The 22,502-nt window shown below is 42.2% G+C and overlaps 1 protein-coding gene across 2 annotated transcripts in view; it reads left to right on the top strand.

Moving 5' to 3' along the window:
• Positions 1–19,940, top strand: part of FAM124A (family with sequence similarity 124 member A) — a 48,409-nt gene extending 28,469 nt beyond the window's left edge. The window contains exons 3-4 of one of the 2 annotated variants that reach the window (XM_071805339.1): positions 1,887–2,626; positions 16,130–19,940. In XM_071805339.1, the coding sequence (XP_071661440.1) occupies positions 1,887–2,626; positions 16,130–16,735 (1,346 nt within the window). In that variant the 3' untranslated portion in view covers positions 16,736–19,940. Of the gene's footprint in view, positions 1–1,886; positions 2,627–15,931 lie in introns of both variants that reach the window. The other variant, XM_065855740.2, reaches the window with a different exon arrangement.
• Positions 19,941–22,502: the final 2,562 nt, after the last annotated feature.

Genomic DNA, 22,502 nt, shown 5'->3' with positions numbered 1-22,502 from the left:
CTTCTTGCAATGTACTGACATATACTGCTTCAGCTTTTTTCGTCCGTTAACCAAAGTCACTTCGCATTACCCATTTCATTCATAGATGCAAGAACTCTGCTGTAATTGTATTTTTGATTATTTACTTGATTTCTTTATATCCCTGTAGGCAAAATGCATGCTTGCTCTTTGCTCTGCATACCACATCTTTCTGCAGCTTCTAAATTGAGGTTGGTGGTATATTTACCAGTCACCTCTGGAAAGCTATGCAGTTGCATCTAGCTTTTCTCTGGGTATTGCAGCTATTCTGTATTCAAAGACAACTAAAATACACTACTTGTATAATACTTCTTTTCCATTAAAACAATTGCTGAAGCATCACAGGAATGTTGTTCAGATGCCAGGAGGGAGGAGGGAGAGGTTCGTACTGATTGCCAATAGGAGGGGAAACAGCCTGTGAGACAATCCCCCTATTAAATGTGGTCTGCACAATGAAAAGCTTGGGAAGCTTTTCTAAGGCTTCACACATTTAGGCTTTGTGCCCAGGCTCAGGGTCTCAGACATGGAGGTGGTTTCAGAAAGCAACACAGTGGGAGCCATTTCAGCGAAAACACCCAGATTACCTGCATAATTTATTAAACTGTCTTGGATCTGCATTCACATGCACCTTTATTGGCTTGCAGCTCCAGCAGAACAGAAGTGACAATTCCTCCCTTGCTGTCCAACCAGCCATTACTCTGCTTCTGAGCTATCAAAGATGTTTCAGGGGCAACAACAGATAGAGCCCCTGTGAACATTCACATGGATAACTAGAGGCTTCTTTTTTCCTCTAAGTGTAATTTTGTGTGCTTCTTACTTTTACCAGTCTTCCCTAATCTTATAAAAACCTTGAGGCAGTAGTATTATAGTCTTGATGGTCTGAAGATATAAACAGTGCCGGATTTGTAGGGACAAGTAATATCTTTTCCTGAAGAAGGACTTGTGTGCCTGAAGGCTTGTCTGTTTCTTTTTTTTCCCCAACTGTATTGGTTGCTCTAATAAAAGATATTACCTTTCCCTACAAACTTTGCCTTACTTATTAAAACAGTTGCCTCCAGGACACAGAACACTCTTAACTGGGTGAAAAACTCCAACGTCAAGGTGATAGAGTGGAGTTCAGTGGTGTGATTTCCATGCCCCAAGCCAACTGGCACAAATTAAAACAAGGTGGGATGAACACTGAGCACTGTCACACTGAACACTGTACCCTGATAATTCTGCACATCATTAATGTCCCTTTCACACCCACTCTATGTCAGTATTTTTGCCTTACCTGCCACTCAGCTGTATGGGGCAGCTCTTTTCTCAGACAGAAATACACAGTGGGTAATGTCTTTTGGATGCTACCTCAGTAGAAACAGCAAGTCTTACAGTATGCTTGACAAAACTTCTCTGTTTTCTGATTATTTTCTTTGTTGCTATATCTCTGTGCGTTAGTTTATTGCAGGTGAGCTTGGCAGAGATGAAAAAAAAGCCTAGTGTGTCACTGTGTGACTGTGAGTAGACTGTTTCTCCTTTAAGGATCATAGAATCCTAGAATCATTTTGGTTGGAAGAGACCCTCAAGACCATCGAGTCCAACCATTAACCTGACACTGGCACTAAACCATGTCCCTAAGAACCTCATCTATGCATCTTCTAAACACCTCCAGGGATGGTGACTCAATCACTTCCCTGGGCAGCCTGTTGCAGTGCCTGACAGACCTTTCTATGAAAATTTTTCTCCTAATATCCAATCTAAACCTCCCCTGGTACAACTTGAGAGCATTTCCTCTCATCTTGTCACTTGCTGTTTGGGAGAAGAGATTACCTACATGTTGTCAGCTTGATTACAAATCTTAAAGGATATTTTTCTTCTTATACTCTCAGGTGAACTTTCTGTGGAAGGCATACAAGACCCATTCCTTGTTAGTGTACATATTATCACAGACCCAGGTGAATCCAAGACTCTTCAGCAAGCCATCGATAAGCTTCTAGCCTGGATCCATCCAGACCTCCAGCTGTTTCGAGTCTCAGAAAGACGAGTGCCCAAGAAGCGCAGGAAGCCATGTAAGGCTGGTGTTTCTCAGCCAGCCCTTGCTGTCATTCTTTTTCTGCAGGAGGAATATGGAGAAGAACCGATCTTGCAGCTCCACGAAACCTTTCAGCGGCCACCTTGGCGTTACCACCACACAGAAAAAGTGCATGGGAAGTTCCTCCCTTACATGCCATGCAGCCAGGACTTCTACACTTTGGCTCCAGAGACTCCTCTGTGGGCCATTCGCCCAGTGCACTACGGGAAAGAGATTATCCGCTTCACTATATACTGCAGGAGTGAAAACTTTGTTGACATTTTGAAATTGTACGAGTTAATACTGAAAAGACCAGTGTGTCAGAAAAAGGAGGACTTTTGTGTTTTTCCTGTCTATTCTAACATGGAAATAGACATTCAGTTTTCTTTAAAAAAACTTCCGAAGGGCCAGGTGCCAATACCGACAGAGTCAGCGGTGCTGGAGTTCAGAGTAAAAGACGTGGGGCAGCTTGTGCCTCTCTTGCCCAACCCTTGCAGCCCCATCAGTGAAGGCAGGTGGCAGACAGAAGACCATGATGGAAATAGAATCCTTTTGCAGGTAAGTACAGTACACAGGTAAACAGAAGCACATTTCTTTGTTTGGTGCAAGAAGCTTAGCCTGCAATGGCACCTAGAAAAGCAGAGGGTTTTTTTGCTCTGTCCTAGGAGAAAGAGCCAGGACGGTACCACTAAAGAAAGAAGAAACCCCTTGCTCTGTGTGACTAAACAGGAAGGCAGCGGGTGATACTATCCCGATATCAGTCTACCTTAGTTTATGCAAAGAGTGATGTGAGATGAGGTAGCTGTTTAAAAGAATGAGGAGGAAAGGAATTATGAGCCCAAGTGGAGAAATGATGGTTGATGGGTGTAGTTTTATAAGAAATACAGGCACAGAACTGACAGGGGGTTATAAAACAGCTTGCAGTTATGAGATTTTTATGGAAGACAAGCAGAATTCCTGATTGCACTCATTATTTTCTAGCATCATAGAGTAACAAACTGTATCTTCTTTTGCACAGTGGTTATCAGGATGAGGAGAGAGGTGGTGAAGGAAAATAAATGCACCCTGAAGTGCATTTCTCTAAGAGAGACATTCCCACAGACTCTTTTTCAACTAATCTCAAGTGCTCGTAACCAAGCCCTGAAAGAGAATTTATTCATTAGGACATCTGTAGGCACCATATCTGGGCAATGTATCAGCATGCTCTGCTTCACGATGCCACATCTGAGGGAGATAAAGGGAATAACAAGCAGCAAACTTTTAATAGCTCCCTGCCCTGCAGAGAGGGTATCTGTGGCAATCCAGACGCCAGTTAATATGCATTCCTGCACTGCAGAGTTATTTATTGCTGCTTAGCGTTCGGATCAAGGAGCACAGACTCTCACCTTTGGAAAAATGTTGTTCAGATTTTGAAGTAGGATTTTTCAGAGTGAATTGCGTTCATGGAGCTTGTCAAATTGTCTGACCTTGTTTCTGTGGAAGAGACATTGCGGATAGCATCCTTCCACTTGTATGGACCTCCCAGCATGCAGAGAAGTGCGGACACCCTCCCTGCAGCATAGCACCCCTGGGTGTGTAGCTCCTGGGACTGAAAATCCAGATACTCGAGGCATCTGTGCTCTGGTGAGTCACATCCAGGTGGTGGTGACACCTTTCAATGCCTGCTGGCAGACACTGCCCACAGAGACACCCCATGCCAGAGCTGAACAGTACACGTGTAGGGTTCAGGAGGCAGTTCAGCTTTTGCCGGTCTGCCAAGACAATCACCAGTTTGTCAGGGTTACTGTTTTCACTGGAGGCCTATCTGTGTTGGGCTGAGATAACTTGTAAACTTAAGCTTCCATGAGCCATGAGAAAACTTTTGCACAGCAACCACATGCACCTATGTCCTCTTTTCCCTGTTCTTTTTCAGGAGATTTCTGCTATGTGATATGATCTTGGTTTACATGATTTTGCACTGGTTTCAAGTAAATTGAAAGGAAGGGGGAAAAAACCAACAGAGCTTCTAAATAAGGGTTTCCATTTCAGAAAAGCAAACTTTCAGAAATAACAGGCATCAGGCAGTACAGAGGTAAAGTGAGACTTGCCAAACAGCAGGCTGAGGTAAACCCTGCAAAGAAAATTAAAACAAGATTTTAACCATATGCTCCAAAAGAGAAGGGTGAAAGCCTGCTAAGCATGGCCTCCAAGTGCAATTAATTTTCATTTCTATTTTCAGTGAGGATGATGATGCTGAACAGGAGGGTGAAATGGCAAATGGGAATGAAGTTATAGAAATGGATAGCACATTACAAGTGTGGTGAAGCAAAATGAGTTTAATATACATAAAATGAGCAGAAAACAGAGACTTTGGGTCAAACTTACATGACTGTAAAGTCGTGAAGTCTGGGTCCCAATATGCAGGTTTTTAATAATTCTGTACAGTCGGAAGTGGACCTCTATAACTAAACCCAAGGGAAAATGTCCTGATTGTACTCAGATGACTACAAGCCACCGGTACAACACAGCCATGGAAAGAGAAGTGCAATCTCCAGTGTGTACCAGAGTTAGTGTCCCCTAAGTCTCCTTCTCTGGAGACATTCAAAACCCACCTGGACACATTACTGTGCAATCTACTCTAGGTGTACCTGCTTTGGCATGTGGGTTGGACTGAATGGTCTCCAGCAGTCCCTTCCAACTCTAACCATTCTGTAAGGAGTGTGGGAAGTGCTTGTGCCATTGCACAAGGTCCCACGGGCCCCACCTGTGTTCAGCCCTGGGCTCCTGAAAGGTGGCTACAGGGAGGTGCAGGTACAGGAAAGGGCTCTCACTCCATACAGAGGAGTGGAGATACTGTCTTACAAATGGAAACTGGAAGAGCAGGGTCACCTGAGCCTGGCCAGAATACGTCTGAAGGCAGCTCTGACTGTGCTCCGAAAATATGCCAGAGGGTGAATGGCAGGAATGGGAAAAGGCTGTTTCACTGGATGACTCTCCTAGCACAGGAACAAAACAATGTCAATAAATAGGTTTAAGTTGGCAGTTGTCAATATTGATGGCCAACTACATAACAGCCACCCAGCAGCTGCAAACAGATTTCTACCCTAATTCAAGACAGGATGGTCAGTTAAGGAAAAGAGATTGTATAAGGGAGGACAGGTTATAGGAAACACAGGATTGGGTGATCCCTGGACTCCTCATGTTCTTTTAACTCACTCTGAGTTCAAAGAAAAATATCTACCTTTTAAAGTAACAGGGCTACTCTTTGATTTCTCTTGGAGTGCTGCTGTTACAGTATTATCAATGCCACAGGACTGGTAATAACTTTCACTTCTTCCCAATTATGTGAACCCAAACAATGGCATAGTGGTATTTTTCAGTCTGAACATCAGTTGGTACTTAGTAATCAATATATTTTTATTTACTTCATATTGGTACTGTGCCTTTTTACAGACTAAAATTACCAGTTGTACCCAAAAGGACAAATTGACATCCCCATTAATAACAGGCACTATTTAGTGCTTGAAGTTTGAATAAACCTCCATGATTAGACTAACAAGACGTGACCTCTGTATTTTTCTTGGTGTGCTTAAAGGGACTTGGATACTTGCCAGCCAGATTGATCCGTGCTCTTAACCCATTTTACAAATGCAGTTACCAAAGGGCTTAAATAAAGTCAGTGCAAGAGAAAAAACCCAACAAAACAAAACCAAAAGCATTATTAATGGGCAGCATATTTAATACCACAGAAACTGTTCCTTCATTTGTAAGGAAACCCTTCAGAATTATTTTGTCGCAGTTGCTTTTCCACATCGGCAAGTTAGCTCCAAGGGTACACCTAAATAGCAACTGACTCAAAGGATAAGCTTCAGTTGGCTTTAGCAGGAGCAAGGCTTAAAAGCATGTTTGCATCCTGTGGGAAGGCACCCATGCTGCTTTCCCAGTGCTAAACCCAGAAGGAGGAGTTCTGGGGAGCTCTTGGCAGAGCAGTAAGAAGAGTATGGAAATAATGTAGCTAAGAATATAGCATATATTGGCATACTGAACGTACTGCCAGTTTTATAGGTCTTGTCCAAATTCCTGTCTGCCTCTGGGCATAATCTCTGCAGAGACAGCTGAAGTGCTAATGAACTTGCATGGCTGGCAGTGACACATGGGAAGCAGGAAAGGTTAATAACTGATGGGCTGGCTTGGCCATGCGTGTTTGGGAACCACAGATAGTGAGCAAAGAGAAGAAAGTGCACAGATGGCTTCTTTAAGTTGCAAGAATGTCTTCGTATAGGATAGAAGGGTACATTAAACTTAGCATTTTGGCAGAATTTCCTATCTGCTCTGCATGAGGGGGGACATGCAGACACTCTTGGGAGGAAGGTGGGCGACAGCAAACGAGTATCTCAGCCAGGTAGTGACTCAGCACTTAAGTGTAAGATCTGCTGTTTTAACATGCCAAAGCGTACCCAAGACACCCTGAAGAGTTCTCCTGGCAAATTAGACTCAGGACCTACAGGAGCGCTGTGCCCCTCTGGAATGCCAGGCAGGCACCCTAAGAGATGCCAAAATGGACCATACCCCTATGTTCAGGCACCAGATTCACCTTGTAATAACCTATTTCTCGAGGAAATTCCTCCCCCTCCACCATCTCTAGCACCAAGAAAGAAACGGATAACATTGCCAGAGAGCCAAGATAAATAAAAATCCCAAGAAATGTGCAGTTTATGACCAGTGTTTGCTAATCTTGCCTGAAACAAAGTTGTGAGATCTGGCATTGTAAGGCTCTTATGGCAATTATTGTGCTAATGACTCTATACTGTTTATGGGGTGGCTATTTTCTGCCTAGTGCTGCTTTACAGAACGTTTCTGAAATAATAGTGCAAATGTTAACTGATCACAGCTTTTTGTTGGAGAGATTTTTCAGACTATTTGCTGAGGTAATCAGCCAGGCTTCCTCTTACCTATACCGTGCAACCACAATCTTGAGTTCAGAAGCAGAATAATGATATTTAGGAAGCATGGCTTATTACCTACATCTTCGGCTGAGAGAAAAGATTGCCTGTGGACCCAACTGTTAAGTCTTGTTAACCTGCTGCTGTGCCACCTTGGAGGTTTCTCCACCGCTTGGTGTACAAAATATGTACTCTAGATCTATGGTCAGGCAGGACTCATCTCCTAATGTTTTCATGAGGTCAGCTGCAGTCATTTACATTCAAGATCACTATGTTACTGTTGAATATGTCCTTGGAGTTGCCAGAAGTCAATCTGGGAGCGCAGATGTCTGTCAGCTGCATGCGTAAAGGCATTCTGTGCCAGGCATTTGCAGTGTAGAATGCCTGGTGATGGGACGCATCATGAAGGTTACATGTCCACACAGACGTAGGCAAATACATTGTACAGAAAAAAAAAGAATCAAAAGCTTATAGCTGAAAATCTTTTTTTGTATTCAATGTAGTATATACAGGTGTCTGTGAGACTCCTGAACTCATCTCTTCATCTCCTTTTGTCTGGGGCCAAGAGGAGAACAAAAGTGCCTTTATTTCCCTCCGTTTACTTACAACATGTATGTATCTGCATGACAAGTATGGTTGTAGTCAAACCTCACACTCAAGATAGCCGAATACAGAAATTAGAGAGATTGTTTTCCATGATGCACAGCTGATCCAATGTGTTTTAGGCTGAGAGGAGGGAGCAGAGACTGTGCCTTCTTATGGAATGCTGGAGATTGGCCATAACTGAAGCAAGGAGTTGGGACAAGAGAGACATGGGAAATGCAGAAAGTAACCAGTCTGAGATATATGGACAGCAGGGGTGGGTATTACTGACCTGCTGATGTCAAAATAATTACAAGTTCTGAGGTTAGAACACAACTTTTCCTTTTTCTTTCCCAGCCCGAATAGAGACCAAGAGAAACATTCTACTCCCATCTTTAGCACAAGGAATACTTAATCTCTCAATCTTATCTTGGCCAAGGAGAGGTAAATCTTGGAGGCTCAGGGTCCACTCCCGTTTCTGTTGAGAGGTTTAGGGCAGAGATCAGTGTGGTCATGGTTGCATTTACTTCAACTGACCCACCAAACGCTGCCAGACCTCACCTGTCTCTGAATTTCCTCTCTCCAACACACTGCAGCCTTCCCTCTCCTTCCCCTGATTTCCAGTTTGGGTGCCGTGATAGTCATCCAACATTCATATGATCTTGATAAAACATGTAAATAGTCTAGGAGCATTAGTCAATCTGCTACCATTTTAGAGGTCTTGGAGTTTTTTGGCACCTCTATCTTATGCCCCTGTGTGAAGCATACAGCAATGCACTCTCCTGAAAACTGAAATGCTTTCATCTGCCTAAGGTGTCAGCAGGCTCAGTAAAGAAATTGCTTAATGATTTTTAGAATGATCAACACAAGGTCAGACTGGATGATATAATGTACCCTTGTAGTCTTAAACACAGTGAGACCATCTTATCCCTGTTTCGTAAAGCATTACCAGCTACAAACTATGGGTGACTGCAGTCTTGAGTCACTACAGTTAAGTAGAAGAGAGAAGAGCAAGTGAACCAGGAAGCAGAGAAGGTAAAAAGGAAAGACAAAAACAGGTGAAGAGAGGGAACTTTCGCAGGGAACAGCTGGGTCCGTAAGAGGGAAAGTGGAGATGAGAGAAGAGTTTCAAGCTTGTTTGAATTAGTGGTGCAGCTAGTGCCGATCTGAACACAAAGAGGAAGAAAAGCATCAAGGACAAACAAGGATGTATAAAGGACACCTTTACAAAAATTACCTTTACTTTCTGTTTAAAGTAGTGAAAATGACAGACATTTGGAGTAAAAATTGGCCCAGTTAAGGGAGGTGGCTTAAGTTGATTTAATTAATCTCTAAGTCTATTAGTAGCCTCCTGTTTTATAAAATATTCCACTCTATTTTTCCTTTCCTTTTAGTGCCTAAGGTGTTTAGTTTTTCTTAGTGCTAACAATTGGCTTTGGGGGTGACACAGCTGAATCAGTCACTAAATCAAATAGGAGGTGATTTTTTAGTTGCTTTTCTTCATCCCAAGGTACTTTGTATTGCCTGTAAGTGCAGTTATCTTTTGTGGCATAGTAAAATCTCTGATGATAGTACATACAGCAAAAACTCCGGAGAGTAAATATATTTAGCATTGCAAGACACCTACCTGTTCTAGTTTTACAAACACAGTATCTGCCGCTTTTCAAATATATTCAACTCAAATTTAATCCTAATTTTTGTATTTTGCCTTTTAACATTGTGCCCTTCTGAATACATTTTGCCTTTCAAGTAAGACTTATTATGGTGATACTGAGGACTAATCTCTGCCACTTTATTCTCAAGCTGATTCTTTTTTATTATTATTTCTGATTCAATCTCACTGGTTTTAATACAATTAAAAAAACACCATCACACTCCTTTCAAGCAAGGTGGGCAAAATCTGGGCTCGAGATGATGTCATTGCCATACTGGCTGTTTGGCTGGGTTCTGGCCTCAACTCAACGGAGGCCTGCGAGCAGTGCTTAATGCAGATAATGTGTAATGAGATCGCTATCTGCTTTTTTAAAAAGCAGATAACTTTAAATAGACTTCAGGAGCATGCGTGGATTTTTTTGTGTTAGGTGTAGGCAGCCCAACTGAAGTTGAAAGTACATTTCTGTGAGGTTTGCTCCAACTTGTTCATGGCATTCCCGGATATTCGTCATGAAATTCTTCTGCAGTCCATTGTAGTACACAAAGACTCTAAATCCCTCCAGGCTTCACAAAGATTTGTGCAGAGATTATAAATGAGCAGCAGATTAGCGCCACATGAAAAAAAAATCTGTTCTGCTAGAGAGCTAATCTGTTCAGTCAATGGCTGGTTTTGTTGTGCATCCTTATAGCAGAGTCTGATGCCTCTCTTTCCCTGTATTTGGAATTTCAGTCAAAATGAATGTGTCGGTTTGGATCAAGCCTTTGTCCTCTCCAACGGCTGTTCCCCTCTCCAGCATCTCTGCCACACTTGTGCCTGACACAGGCAGCGTGACTGTACTGGGCAGGGCTCTGCCAGGCTGTAGCCACGTATCAGGCGATGCAGAACATGAGCTGTAAGAATGCTGAAGATAAGGACTTAAAAAGGAAAATAATTCAGAAAAATTAAAGCAGATGCAACAGATTCCAAAGCCAAAGGAATTTTGGGGAGGCAGGGGAAGGCTGTTCTGCTGCAGGGTAGCTGCATGTGCATCACACTGTCTTCAAAACAGATCTTGATGTTCTCAGCTTCTCTCTCTCCTTCTTGCTTATTGTGGTTTCACAGAATCACAGAATATTAGGGATTGGAAGGGACCTCAAAAGATCATCTATTCCAATCCCCCTGCTGGAGCAGGAACACCCAGATGAGGTTACACAGGAAGGTGTCCACGCGGGTTTTGAATGTCTCCAGAGAAGGAGACTCCACAACCTCCCTGGGCAGCCTGTTCCAGTGTTCTGTCACCCTCACTGAGAAGAAGTTTCTGCTCATATTTAAGTGGAACCTCCTACGTTGCAATTTGCACCCATTGCACCTTGTCTTATCATTGGTTGTCACCGAGAAGAGCCTGGCTCTATCCTTGTGTTTGTATTTACAAACATAATGAGGTCACCCCTCAGTCTCCTCTTCTCCAAACTAAAGAGACCCAGCTCCCTCAGCCTTTCCTCATAAGGGAGGTGCTCCACTCCCTTAATCATCTTTGTTGCCCTGCGCTGGACCCTCTCCAGCAGTTCCCTGTCCTTCTTGAACTGAGAGGCCCAGAACTGGACACAATATTCCAGATGTGATCTCACCAGGGCAGAGTAGAGAGGAAGGAGAACCACTCTCGACCTACTAACCACCCCCCTTCTAATACACCCCAGGATACCATTGGCCTTCCTGGCCACAAGGGCACAGTGCTGGCTCATGGTCATCCTGCTGTCCACCAGGACCCCCAGGTCCCTTTCCCCTACGCTGCTCTCTAATAGGTCATTCCCCAACTCAAACTGGAACCTGGCATTGTTCCTATGCAGATGCAAGACTCTACACTTGCCCTCGCTACCGTTCATTAAATTTTTCCCCGCCCAGCTCTCCAGTCTGTCCAGGTCCCGCTGGATGGCAGCACAGCCTTCTGGCGTGTCAGCCACTCCTCCCAGCTTGGCGTCATCAGCAAACTTGCTGATAGTACACTGAATTCCCTCATCCAAGTCATTGATGAATATACTGAAAGTACTGGTCCCAGTACTGACCCTTGAGGTACTCTACTAGATACAGGCTTACAACTAGACTCTGTCCCATGGACCACAACTCTCTGGCTTCTTTCCTTAAGCCATTTCACAGTTTCTCCTGAGAGCAGACACACCTGGAAATCCAGATTAAACTCTGTGGGACTGTTAGGCACTGTGAGTTTTAAATGAAGAGGAGCAATCACATGAACGCACAGGCTGCATGTAGTGCTCTGTGTGCCATGTCGGGGTGGTACAAGGGAGCACCATCAATGGCCTTGGAACAGGAATAGGAGCTAGTTTTGCCTGAGTTTTAATCTTGCCTGAATCATTGAATCCTCTGTGTGATCTCTGACAAGCTACAGAATGTAGATACAGAGGCGTCTTATTAGTCCATGTAATCCAGTTGTCTACAATATAGGATTAGCCTTTAATCTTTATTCACTAGTATTTCATGAGATGGAGCTTCTGATACTCTACCTGTAGTACAGTTTGTAGTCCAGTATTCTCACAGTCAGGAAAGTTTTCAGTTACGTTGCTTTAATATAAAGGTATTTTTAAAATCTCCACCTATTGTTTTTCTATTCTGCCCCTATCACGAAGAACAGCATTGGAAAATCAGTCTACTAAATCATAACACATCCAACTAAAAAAAAAATCAAGGTAAACAATTCTTCTTATAAACAGAGCTGTTCAGAAATAAGCTGTGTTAGTGATGCTTCTTGGCCTGGCGTGCAGGCAGCCATCCTAAGGGCAGGCTGTACTTGTCCCCTTCTCCGCACTGATCCACCAGTACCTCCTGCCAGGCCAACTAAACTTGCCGAGGAGCTGTGACCCAGCAGCAGGAATAACAGCAAAGACCTCGTATAAAATGAAATGTGTTTATATGTCCACGGGAACACTGAAAGAGCTAGGAAGAAAAAAATTTAAAAGAACAAAACCTTAAAACTAGTATCTAACATAAAGTAGATTTTTCTTGTTAGTGTAATTATGTTCCAGTTAGGCCAGGAATTTAAACCTGTTTGGCTGCGTGGCAGCAGGTTGCCCCTTCCAAGTGCTCATACTTAGGGGTGCATTTCCGCTTTCTTTTGAGTCTCTACTTTTTATCTACATTTTGGTTAGGAAATTGCTACATGAGAGCCCCTGGGGTTTCTAGCAGAGGTGTTTCATCTCACCTCATCCATTTATCCTGGCATTGCCCTCTGCTCCACACCCTCATAGGCAATACCTTGGGTAAACATCCTTTTGAGTACTGGTAATTTGGTTGCACCACTAGTCATTGTGTGTTGCATATCTGCAGTCCAAAACTAACACAAGGTGGTTTAAACTGGAGAGTTTGTAAATATTAGGGAGATCTCAGAACAGCTATTCTTGAATCTGTGCTTTATTCCCAAAATGCTTAAGACTTTACCTGTATTAATAAATTAAACATGCCTAGGAGCATTCCCAGGCAGTGAAATCTCAGAGATGGAGCGGCCCTTGGTGTGCTTGCAGGCCAGGCAGGGCATGGCAGGTACCTACAATTAGACAACTGAATCAGACACAGTATCTCTCACTAATGGTGATCTGAAAGACTTTTTCTTTGGAATGTGTCAAAAATTATGTCAATAAATAACAAATTATTACCTTCATATAAATGTATGAGGCATTTACTAGTGTGCAAATTAAAGTGAACACATGGGTGTTATCTCTGCAGGACTCAGTTCAGCTCCAGATTGTAAACACCTAAAACTGGTGTCTAACTGCAGATATTTTTGTGTGAGCAGCAGTCTGTGTTCTCATTGTAGCCAATGGCCATGTACTCAGAACAGCCCAAGGACCTAAAGAGAAATTCAGCTAACCAGACACAGGAATTTTTCTTCACGGGAAACGAAATTGCTCTCCAGACTCCACTGGCTGTATTAACTCGACAACTAAGTCCTACATGTGGTATCTGTAGGCTGTGTCTTCTATACATATAAACAGATGGTATGGTCTGTGCAAGGTAAAGCGAAGGTTTTTGTACAGCTTGTGTTTTCAGGTGTAGTTTTGTCCAATCTGTTACCAGACGTAGTGGTCCCAAAGGCATCCTTACCTTTTCACAAACAAGAAGACTGCACTTGCTTGGTCTCTTCCCCCAAGTAACAAGCAATAGTACAAGAGGAAATGGCCTCAAGTTGTACCAGGGGAGGTTTAGATTGGATATTAAGAAAAAATTCTTCACAGAAGGAGTTATAAGGAACAGGCTGCCCAGGGAAGTGGTTTTTTAAAAGATGTGTAGATTAAGTTCTTAGGGACATGGTCAGAGGTGGACTTCACAGTGTTTGTTTAACAGTTGGAGTCAATCTTAAAAATCTTTTCCGGCCAAAATGATTCTCTGAATATATGCTTGGATCCTTGATTTCTTTGGATGCTTGGTCTGCCAGATTATCAACTAGGTACAAAAACACAAGAACATAGCATAAAAACAAGCCATGGTCAGGCAGACCATGCTAGGTTAACAATTGGACTCTATGATCTTATAGGTCTTTTCCAACCAAAACAATTCTATGATTCTGTGATTGTCTCACTGAGAGACAACAGAAGTGTTCTGCAGGTGCTTATGTTCATTCACCAAGCAGGGTGGCTGAGTCCAGGTAGTGTATCTGATATCAGAGCTACTGCAGAGAAGAAAATAGTATATTTGGTTAATGCAAACAAAATATTATTAATGTTTCCTTGGACAAACCCATAAAAAAAGTGCAGTGATTTGGTTTTGTACTTTCAGCATGTCATACTGTAATTGCTGGGTTACCCAAAAATGTCCAGTTAAGAAACAACTGGCATTTCCTTCATGGACACAAGCCTTTTATCTTCCTGAGTAGTTTTTTAAACAAATTACCTCCTGTATTGCATAAATAAAATAATGTTGCACATAGAGGTCTAAAGTGATTTGGAATTAATGTTTTGTTGACAATTTGACTCATGTTATTTGACTCTCTTGTACTCAGTTTCTTATCAGTTAATGAAACTGCTCCACTACTGTGGTTAATTTCCCCATTAATTCCTTTAATTCTTTATGGTATTAAGGAAAGCAGCTTATTATATTATGCAGAACTAGGTTATGAATTAACATACCTCACTATGGATATATTGGTATATGTATTCATCTACAATGCATAAGTGAAATATGGTTTGGCTGTCCTATAAATCACCTCTAGCTGGGTAATCATGAATGAACAAAACATTTTTTGCAGATGTGAAAATCCTTTTTTGTCTATAAAATCACTGCAGAAGAAAACAGAATATGGTTATGACATATCTGGGTCACTAAGACAATGTGATGTGCATTCGGAAGATGTTAGAAGCAGCAATGTATGGAGTTCTTTTAGAGAAGGGGGAGACAAAGGACAGTCTTGGTTGCCAGGTCTCATCCAGTTTTGTCATATCATATAATCTCTTTGTTAAAATGATCAAGCTCCATCTTTATCCATTACTTGCCCCAGAAGACTCTTGTACATCTGTTGTGATTAGAAACCTTTTATTAGTTTGTGGTTCAGGTTTTATAATGGATAGTAAAACTTTTTTTTCTTGTGGTTGAATCTTTTCCAGTGTGAATTTATTCTTTTTCACATTGGCATGATTTGAGTCATATGCAGCATCATGGATGAGGTGTTAGCAGTGTTGTCCCCGCTGCAAGTCCCATAGCTGAGATTATTGTTTATTCTCAAGGGTATGATCTTGCACTTTATCCCGCTGTCCCTTTTGGGACAGAAATCTAGCATTTTGTATTATGTGAGAAAATCCAATAAGGAGACTTTAAATTCAGCTTCTTAAAACCTGAACTTCTAAGAGTGAATAACTTCATGATTGCTCAGACACGAGGGCCTCAGTTCAGTTACCCACACATCAGTGTCTAATCCCATAGGAAGCCTGGCCTCCAGCTGCTTCTTGAGAAGGACATCAGCTCCCGATTTGTCACAGCTGCTGTTCCTGTGCAAATGCTCAAGTATCTGGCAGGTAGACAACTTAATTCTGTCTTGGGGATGAGGTTGAGGTCCTGATTCAGATCATAACCATCAGGTTAGTCTTCAGTCTAGGTGTCTACAAGCACATCCGGTATCCAAAGCTGTCCTTAAAGTTATTACAAGCTAGAGAATAGAGCAAGTGGGTTCTGGGGTGCACTGTTCAACTAACCAGATGTGAAAGTGAAAATGTGGAAGGGTTGCAAGAAGTAGTAAATTCCCATTGAGATGACAGAGTATGAGGTTGCTTGTTAAAGGTTTTTGATATTTCAGTGGAAAAAGTAAAAACATTTATACCACAGTAAGGAAGAAATTAGAAATAATTATGATGGTAACACATGTCTCCCATTTCTTCATTTTTGTTCTTTTGCTGTCCACTAAGGCAGTAATATTGGAAAACAAAATATGAATGAATCTGAATAAGTCAATAGTAAGCGAGAATTTCAAGCTTGTGTAATTCAACCCACAAGGCCAGGCTTCTCTACCATTTATTCTTGTTGTCTTCAAGGCTCCTTATGTAAATATTTGGGATTTTGGCAGGGTGCTTTCTCTTTGTTATTGAAGGGAAACATTTGCTGCAACCATACTGAATAAAGTCTGCTTCGTAATTATTTGCAGTAACAACTTCACAATGGAGACTTCTGGTTGTAAGACTGCCAATTCTGTATTAATGTGATCTTCTTTTCTCCCTCTCCTGGCTGCAGCAAGCACGCAGTTGGTGTAGGAAGTCTGAAAAGCAGAACAAGCAACCATATCCATCTGTGTCAACAGATTCCCACTTCACCACTCTGCCAACCTTTCTTCCTCAGAGCCACCAGTCTGTCCCTGAACAACCAAAAGAAATGGGTCAAAACAAGGTACATCATGCAAACAGCCTTGGTCATTATCTTGGTTTCTCCCAGCAGGACTTGAGACGCAGTAGTCAAGGAGATTTCACACGCAGATCCAGCAGTGCTTCCAGCATTTCATGGTCATTTCAACGAAGCAAGTCTCTATTCTGCTTGCCCACAGTGAGCTCCTCCTCAGCCACAGAGACCTTTCATTTCAGTGAACCATTTAACTTTTTAAGTACTGGGTCATCTGCAACCAGGTTGAAGACATGGAAATGCAGCCCCAGGCTTAACATTGATGACTTGGAGGGTGCCCAGGAGACTGATGTAGACACGGGGATGAAGCTGTCCTTCTCAGACCTGTCTGTGGTCTCTGCATGCTCTGCCCTTAATGGATTTTGCAATGACTTGGAAGCCTCTCTTCCCCCACAGAAACAAACTGTCAGTAAGGCTAAACAGGCAGCCACCAGTAGAAGGCCTGTATCAGCCGTGTGCAATACCTTTGAGTCAGTTGATGGTTCACTGCCTTCTCTTTCTGAATGGTCTTCCAGCTCATTCATGTCAGCATCTCTCTCCAAGCAACCCAAACAGTCCTTGAGACCAGCTCCCTGTTCTCTGGATGATTGTGCTACTGTTTGTCCGCCTTCACCAGCTAATGAAGAAGAATTTTACATCTGAGGTTTCTTTATCTTACAGCTTCCAGGGAAAACATGTTCTACTTGTGAATGACAGCAGTGGGCACACATTGAGCTTGCTCCTTGCTGAGGAGAGGTGATGCAGCACAGCATGCTAAATATTTGGAGAGTGTGCTGGGATCCCTCAAACGTGTGTCCCCAGGCAATTTATAGTAAAGCAGTCTGAACTTGTGCCATACAGCTTTATACTGGAGGGAACAATCAGCACAGAGGCTTGTCCATGGCAGTGCAAGGTGGATGGTTTCTTTGACTGGCCCTTGGACTGGTGGTGAAGGAAATACCAGAAGAGGCAACTAATAATCCAGTTTTCTTTGGCAGAAAATGAAGAGTAATTTGTGACACCAAACTCCTTTAACTTTTCTGAGAAATTCCCTTAACTCAGGAAAGATGGGAGGAGGAAGGAGTCTTCTTTCCCTTTCACAAGTTCCAAAGGCAGCTCTGAGCACAGCAGGTCCCAGTAGCACATCTCCTGTAGAGTCAGGCAAGACATTTCCTGTGGGGACACACATGGTGCCTTCTAACTTCTGAGAATTGACAATGCTGAGGTGGGGAGAAGCTTCACTCCTTCCCCAGGGAAGAGGAAGCTCCACTGTATTGCTTTGACAGTCTGTGATGCAAAAAGTGCCAAAAGGGAAACCTTACAGAACATTTTCATAAAGCCCATCCTTTACAGCTGGAAGTGAGCCATTGGGGCTGTTGTGTGACCTACTTATGGAGACAGTGGTAATCCAAGTAAACAAGGTTTGCTACTTCTAACTCAGGCAGTGAAGAGCTTACATTTTTGGAATAAAAATCAAGGAAGGTAAAACAGTGTTTTAATGTATTTCTACACCACTAGTCCCAAATATATGGCAGCTCCCTATTTTTTAAGGGATTGCAATTTTTCTATTAAAAATAATTAATGCAAAAACTTACTTTTCATTCTTCCAGTGTAAGCATACTTCTTTCTCGGTAAAACACACTTCTTCTCAAATACCTGTATCCAAAGGGAAAACAAGGCACATTTTACTGGCTTTTCAAGTGATAATTTTAAATATTCATTCTTGTTAACCTATTTTGCTCCAATTAATCTGATATTAAAAAAAAAAAATAAGTAGTAAGCTGTTAATATGACGGCTAAGTACCTCCACCGGGATTTAAGTTCCATATACAGATTGTATCATGAATGTTCTGAAAAGTTACATTTTTGACAGAGAAGTGGCACTGATTGCAGCTCTGGTCTATCAAGTGAGAAAATGACCATGTTAAAAGGTGTATATGTAATACTGTATGCAACAGGTACAGGTGCTGAAGACCTACCATGGTGGCATTATGGTGGATGGAATAAAAATGCCTTTATGGAGAAAAATATTTGTTATATTACCAAGGAGTTTTGCTCAGAAGAATTGTTGGTGTGGGAAAAGGAAAAAAGAAAAAAAAAGCACACACATATTCTAAATAACATTTACAAAAAGTAGAACAGCTCCCCTGGCCCATTTAAGTAAATGCACAGTTTGTACAAAAAATTCTGGAAGAAAACCTGGGGGAAATTGAGATCAGGTTTATAGGAGAGTGGGGGGGATTACATTAAACCTGCGCCCCTAATCCAGAAGAGGCCAGAGGGACAGTCAAGAGTCAGGATGCTGCTCCTCACGTCTTCTTCCTTTTACTGTCATTTTCTCCACACATGGAAAGAGGCTAAAGTCTAAGTCTCCTCTTTGTGAGATGCTATCATAGCATGTACCAGAGGTAGACCTTGTCTTTCGTGCTAAACACTATGTATAAATAGAAATATCTGTTCAAGCTCTAAGAGCACAGGAGATTACCAGCCTCCTCCTGCCCTCCAAACTGTTTAGGCTTACTGCAATTTTGGGTAAACTGTTCTCTTAAGAAATGTCTGGACCAGAAATAGCACAAATGAAGGATTTGTCATGGTGTGCGTGTGTTTACCTGCTCTACACTCCTTGAGAGTCCACGTAGTCTTTGTGCTGACGTTTGTGCCCTTTAGATCAAACCCTCTCTGAACACAGCGGACATGATTTATCCAGAGTTGTGCTCCATGTTGTTGTTTGTATCCTGTCAAGATACTTGTAAAACACTGTGAGGTCAGACCAGCAGTTTTTCCTTCAGCTTGCAATTCACCATGGGAGCAGCAATGCTTGGGACAGTCAGGCTCCACAGGTTTAAACTTATGGTTAATTGTTTTCTGTCATATTCGTTTTAGTACAAAATCAAATGATGAAATAGCGTTGTATATTTATGGGACAGGCATTTCATCAACACTAACCACTTCCAGATATGACAACTACCAGGATAAATTTGGTTCAAATCTGTTAAAAAATTTAGTATTCATTATTTGCAACAGAAAAAAAACTTTTAAAAATATTTTTCTCAGTATTTTAGTAATATAGATAACATTTGATGTGAACATGGAATCAAAAACTGATTTGAGCTGATGTGTCTGTCTGATCCTGGAATTATGCCAGCATCCAGACTCCTGACAAAAGCTGACTGGGGCTTTTAACAAAGAGGAGTCTTTGAAACATCATTCCGCCTAGGATGTGCCTCTGCAAGGGGTTCAGCACATCCGGGGCCGCTCTCCTGTCGCAGCAGGAACCACTGGAAGTCTGGTACTGGAGGTCTGCAGACAAGCACAGGACAGCTCAAGTGTCAATCGTGAGGCTCATGTGTGGCATTAACCAGCAGCTCCACAAATAATCTCAGCTCCAGATTTTACCATGTTAATCCTAATGGGAAGAAAGCCAAATGAGCTTCCACAGACTCTGAATTTATGCTGTCTCCAAGTATTTCTGTTCTGTTTACTGATACCTAACTAGAAGTGAAAGTTTTCATTGTTTACATTCATGGTGCTTGTAACCAAATTTTGGAATAACTGAGTATCCTACTGTCAGGAAGAACAGAGATGATAGTGTACATAAAACATTTTGTCTATAATAAAGAAAGACAGATTTTGAAGAGTGTTTCACTGAAGGTAAGCTTCATTAATTCTCTTCACATTATTTAAGAAGGGGTTGATCTCTTCAGAGACTTGAGCATGTACAAGTTTCATGATATTTACTTATGTATCATATTGTTTTGGTTAAATTATGAACAATGTCATTTGAGAACTTGAAGTTTTCCCTGAAATTTCTCTCCTTCCCACCCCAGAATGCATTGCTTCTGTGAAATAAAATAGAGGTGAAAAGTCAGTTGTGCTTAACCTTCTCTGTGTTCATTTATGACATACTGAAGACTCACTGACTATTTTAACAAGGCTTCAAAATGAATGCAGTGACACAAGCTCTCCAGCTCTTGGCAGTGCGTGTCAGTGGGATATTTACAAAATAAACACAGCAAAAATATTGTTATGTTGTACTCAGCATTGCCTCTGCAGACCAGATCTTTTGTTTCTCACTGTGTTATTGTAAATCATTTGGTCCAGTAAAACTGCATGATAAAATAGGAGCTGTGACATATATTGGTAATCTTGCGTGCTTAAATCCCATCTTGATTTGTTTCATGTACATTGGTCTTCATAATAGTCCTTCCCTCTTATTCCTATCAGTGTGTGGTGTTATCTATTACACATTTCTTTATTCCTTTCTTGGGATGTTTCTGCACGTCAACTTTACGTTGTATATACAAAGCTATGTAGGCTTGCCTTTGTTTAGTTTTTACAGTTTGACATTTTGGGTTTTATATATATTTATATGGCAATTACAGGATTGTAGAAACATCAGGAGTTGGAAGAGGCCTCCAGAGGTCATCTAGTCCCAAGTGTCTACTGAAAGCAGGCACAAAGTTGCTCAATCCTCAAGGCTTTGAAGTTAAATCAGGTTGTTCAGGACCTTGTCCAGTCAGGTTTGAAAATACCCAAAGGTGGCAATTTCACAGTGTCTCTGGGCAATATGTGCCAGTGGTTAACCACTGGCACGGTAAAGAATTACTTCCAAATCTGCAGTCAGAATTTCCCATGTTCACACTCATGATCTTTCCATCTTGTTGTTTCGCTGTGTACCTCTGAGAAACTCTGGCTCTGTCTTCTCTATAATCTCCCTTTAGGTCCTGGAAGACTGCAGTTGCTCCCACAGCATCGTATGCTCTAGCTCTCTGACCATCTGAACTCTCTCCAGTTTCTCAATATCTCTCTTGTACTGAGGTGCCCAAACCTGTACACAGCCCTCTGGATGTGATTTGAGGAGTGCTCAGTAGGCAGAAAGAATAATTTCCATCAACCTGATGACAACTCCCTTGCTTATACCACCCAGTATGCTGCTGGCCTTGTCACTGCAAGGGTGCACAGCTTAATCATGCTCAACTTAATGTTCAGTGGGACCCCAAGATCCTTTCCTGCAAAGTAGGTGCTTGGCTTCTGCTGTCATACCAGGTTAGTCCATGCCAGCTGCAGGACTTGCAATTGTCGTTACTGAACTTTGTGAGGTTCTTGTCAGCACCTTCCTCCAGCTAGTGAAGCTGTCTGTGAATGGTAACCCTTGTCTTCTGTGTATCAATCACTCCCCTGAGTTGGGGGTCATCTGCAAACTTGCTGAGAGTGAATTTCATCCGCTTATGCTCGACATAGATGAAAACATTGAACAGCAGTGGACCTAGTGTTGACCTCAGAAGAATGCCACTTGCAACTGGCTACCAGTTAGACTTTATGCTGTTGTCCAGTACCCTTTGAGCCTGACAATCCAGTCAGTTATTCATCTGTGTTGTAGTCCACCCATTTAGTCCATGTTTCCGTGATTTGGATACAAGGATACTGTGGGAGACTATGTTGAAAGCCTCACTAAAGTCAAGGAAAATGACATTTATTGTTCTCTCACCATCCACCAAGGAAATAATCTCACCAAAGGTGGCAATCAGGTTAGTCAGGCATGATTTACTGTTGGTAAATAAATGCTGGCTGTTGCAAAACACCTTCTTGTCCATCCTGAGCATGGAAATGTCTTTGAGGATTTCTTGATAATTTTCCAGGGGTCTGAGGTTAGACTGATCTACCTGTAGTTCCACAGATCATCCTCTTGCTCTTCTTGGAGTGGGTTATGACATTTTGTTTCTTCTAGCCCTCTGGATCTTCACCAGGCACCACAACTTTTCAAAACTGATAGCAGTTTCACAATGACATTGACAAGTTCCTTTGGCGCTGTCAGATGTTGCCTATCCAACCCCATGGACATGTGCATGTCCAGCATCAGCTTATTGCATTCCTGACTCAGTCCTCTAGTATGATTAGTAATTTTTTCCTCCAAACTTTACTATTAGCTACAGACACATGGCAGGCATGACAGCAGACCTCGAGGTTGAAGATCTTGGGACTGAAGACAGAGTTTTTTCCAATTGGCAAGTTTTTTCCAGTTACAGAAGACAGGAATTGTTCTAGTCTGTTTTGAACCAGTTTCCAGTTGTTCAGAGAAGGCTTTGCTGTCTTCTCTTCTTGATCAAGTGAGTTGTAGGAGATACCTACAACAATATGCGTTTTGTTGGCTTGTCCTGACCCATGAGCTCTTGACTGTCTTATCCTCTGTTCCCTTGCAAATGTGCATGCATTCATGCCACCCAGTTGCCTAGAGCACAAACCCCACCAACAACCTTTCCTAAAGAACCTGTATCTAGATATGGCAGCTCTAGTTATACAACCCTCTAGTCCTCTGGTTTTGCATCCTGAGAGTGCTAAGGTCCTTCAGGAGTGATTTCTAGGTTCAGCAGCCTGAGTGTTGGCATTGGCCGTCCCATCTGTCCAGCACAATGGAGCTACCCTGTTCTTG

Source organism: Patagioenas fasciata, chromosome 1, assembly GCF_037038585.1.
Source record: "Patagioenas fasciata isolate bPatFas1 chromosome 1, bPatFas1.hap1, whole genome shotgun sequence".
Lineage (NCBI taxonomy): Eukaryota > Metazoa > Chordata > Aves > Columbiformes > Columbidae > Patagioenas > Patagioenas fasciata.
The sequence above is the reverse complement of the archived record's forward strand: the minus strand, read 5'-3'. Positions and strand labels throughout refer to the sequence as shown.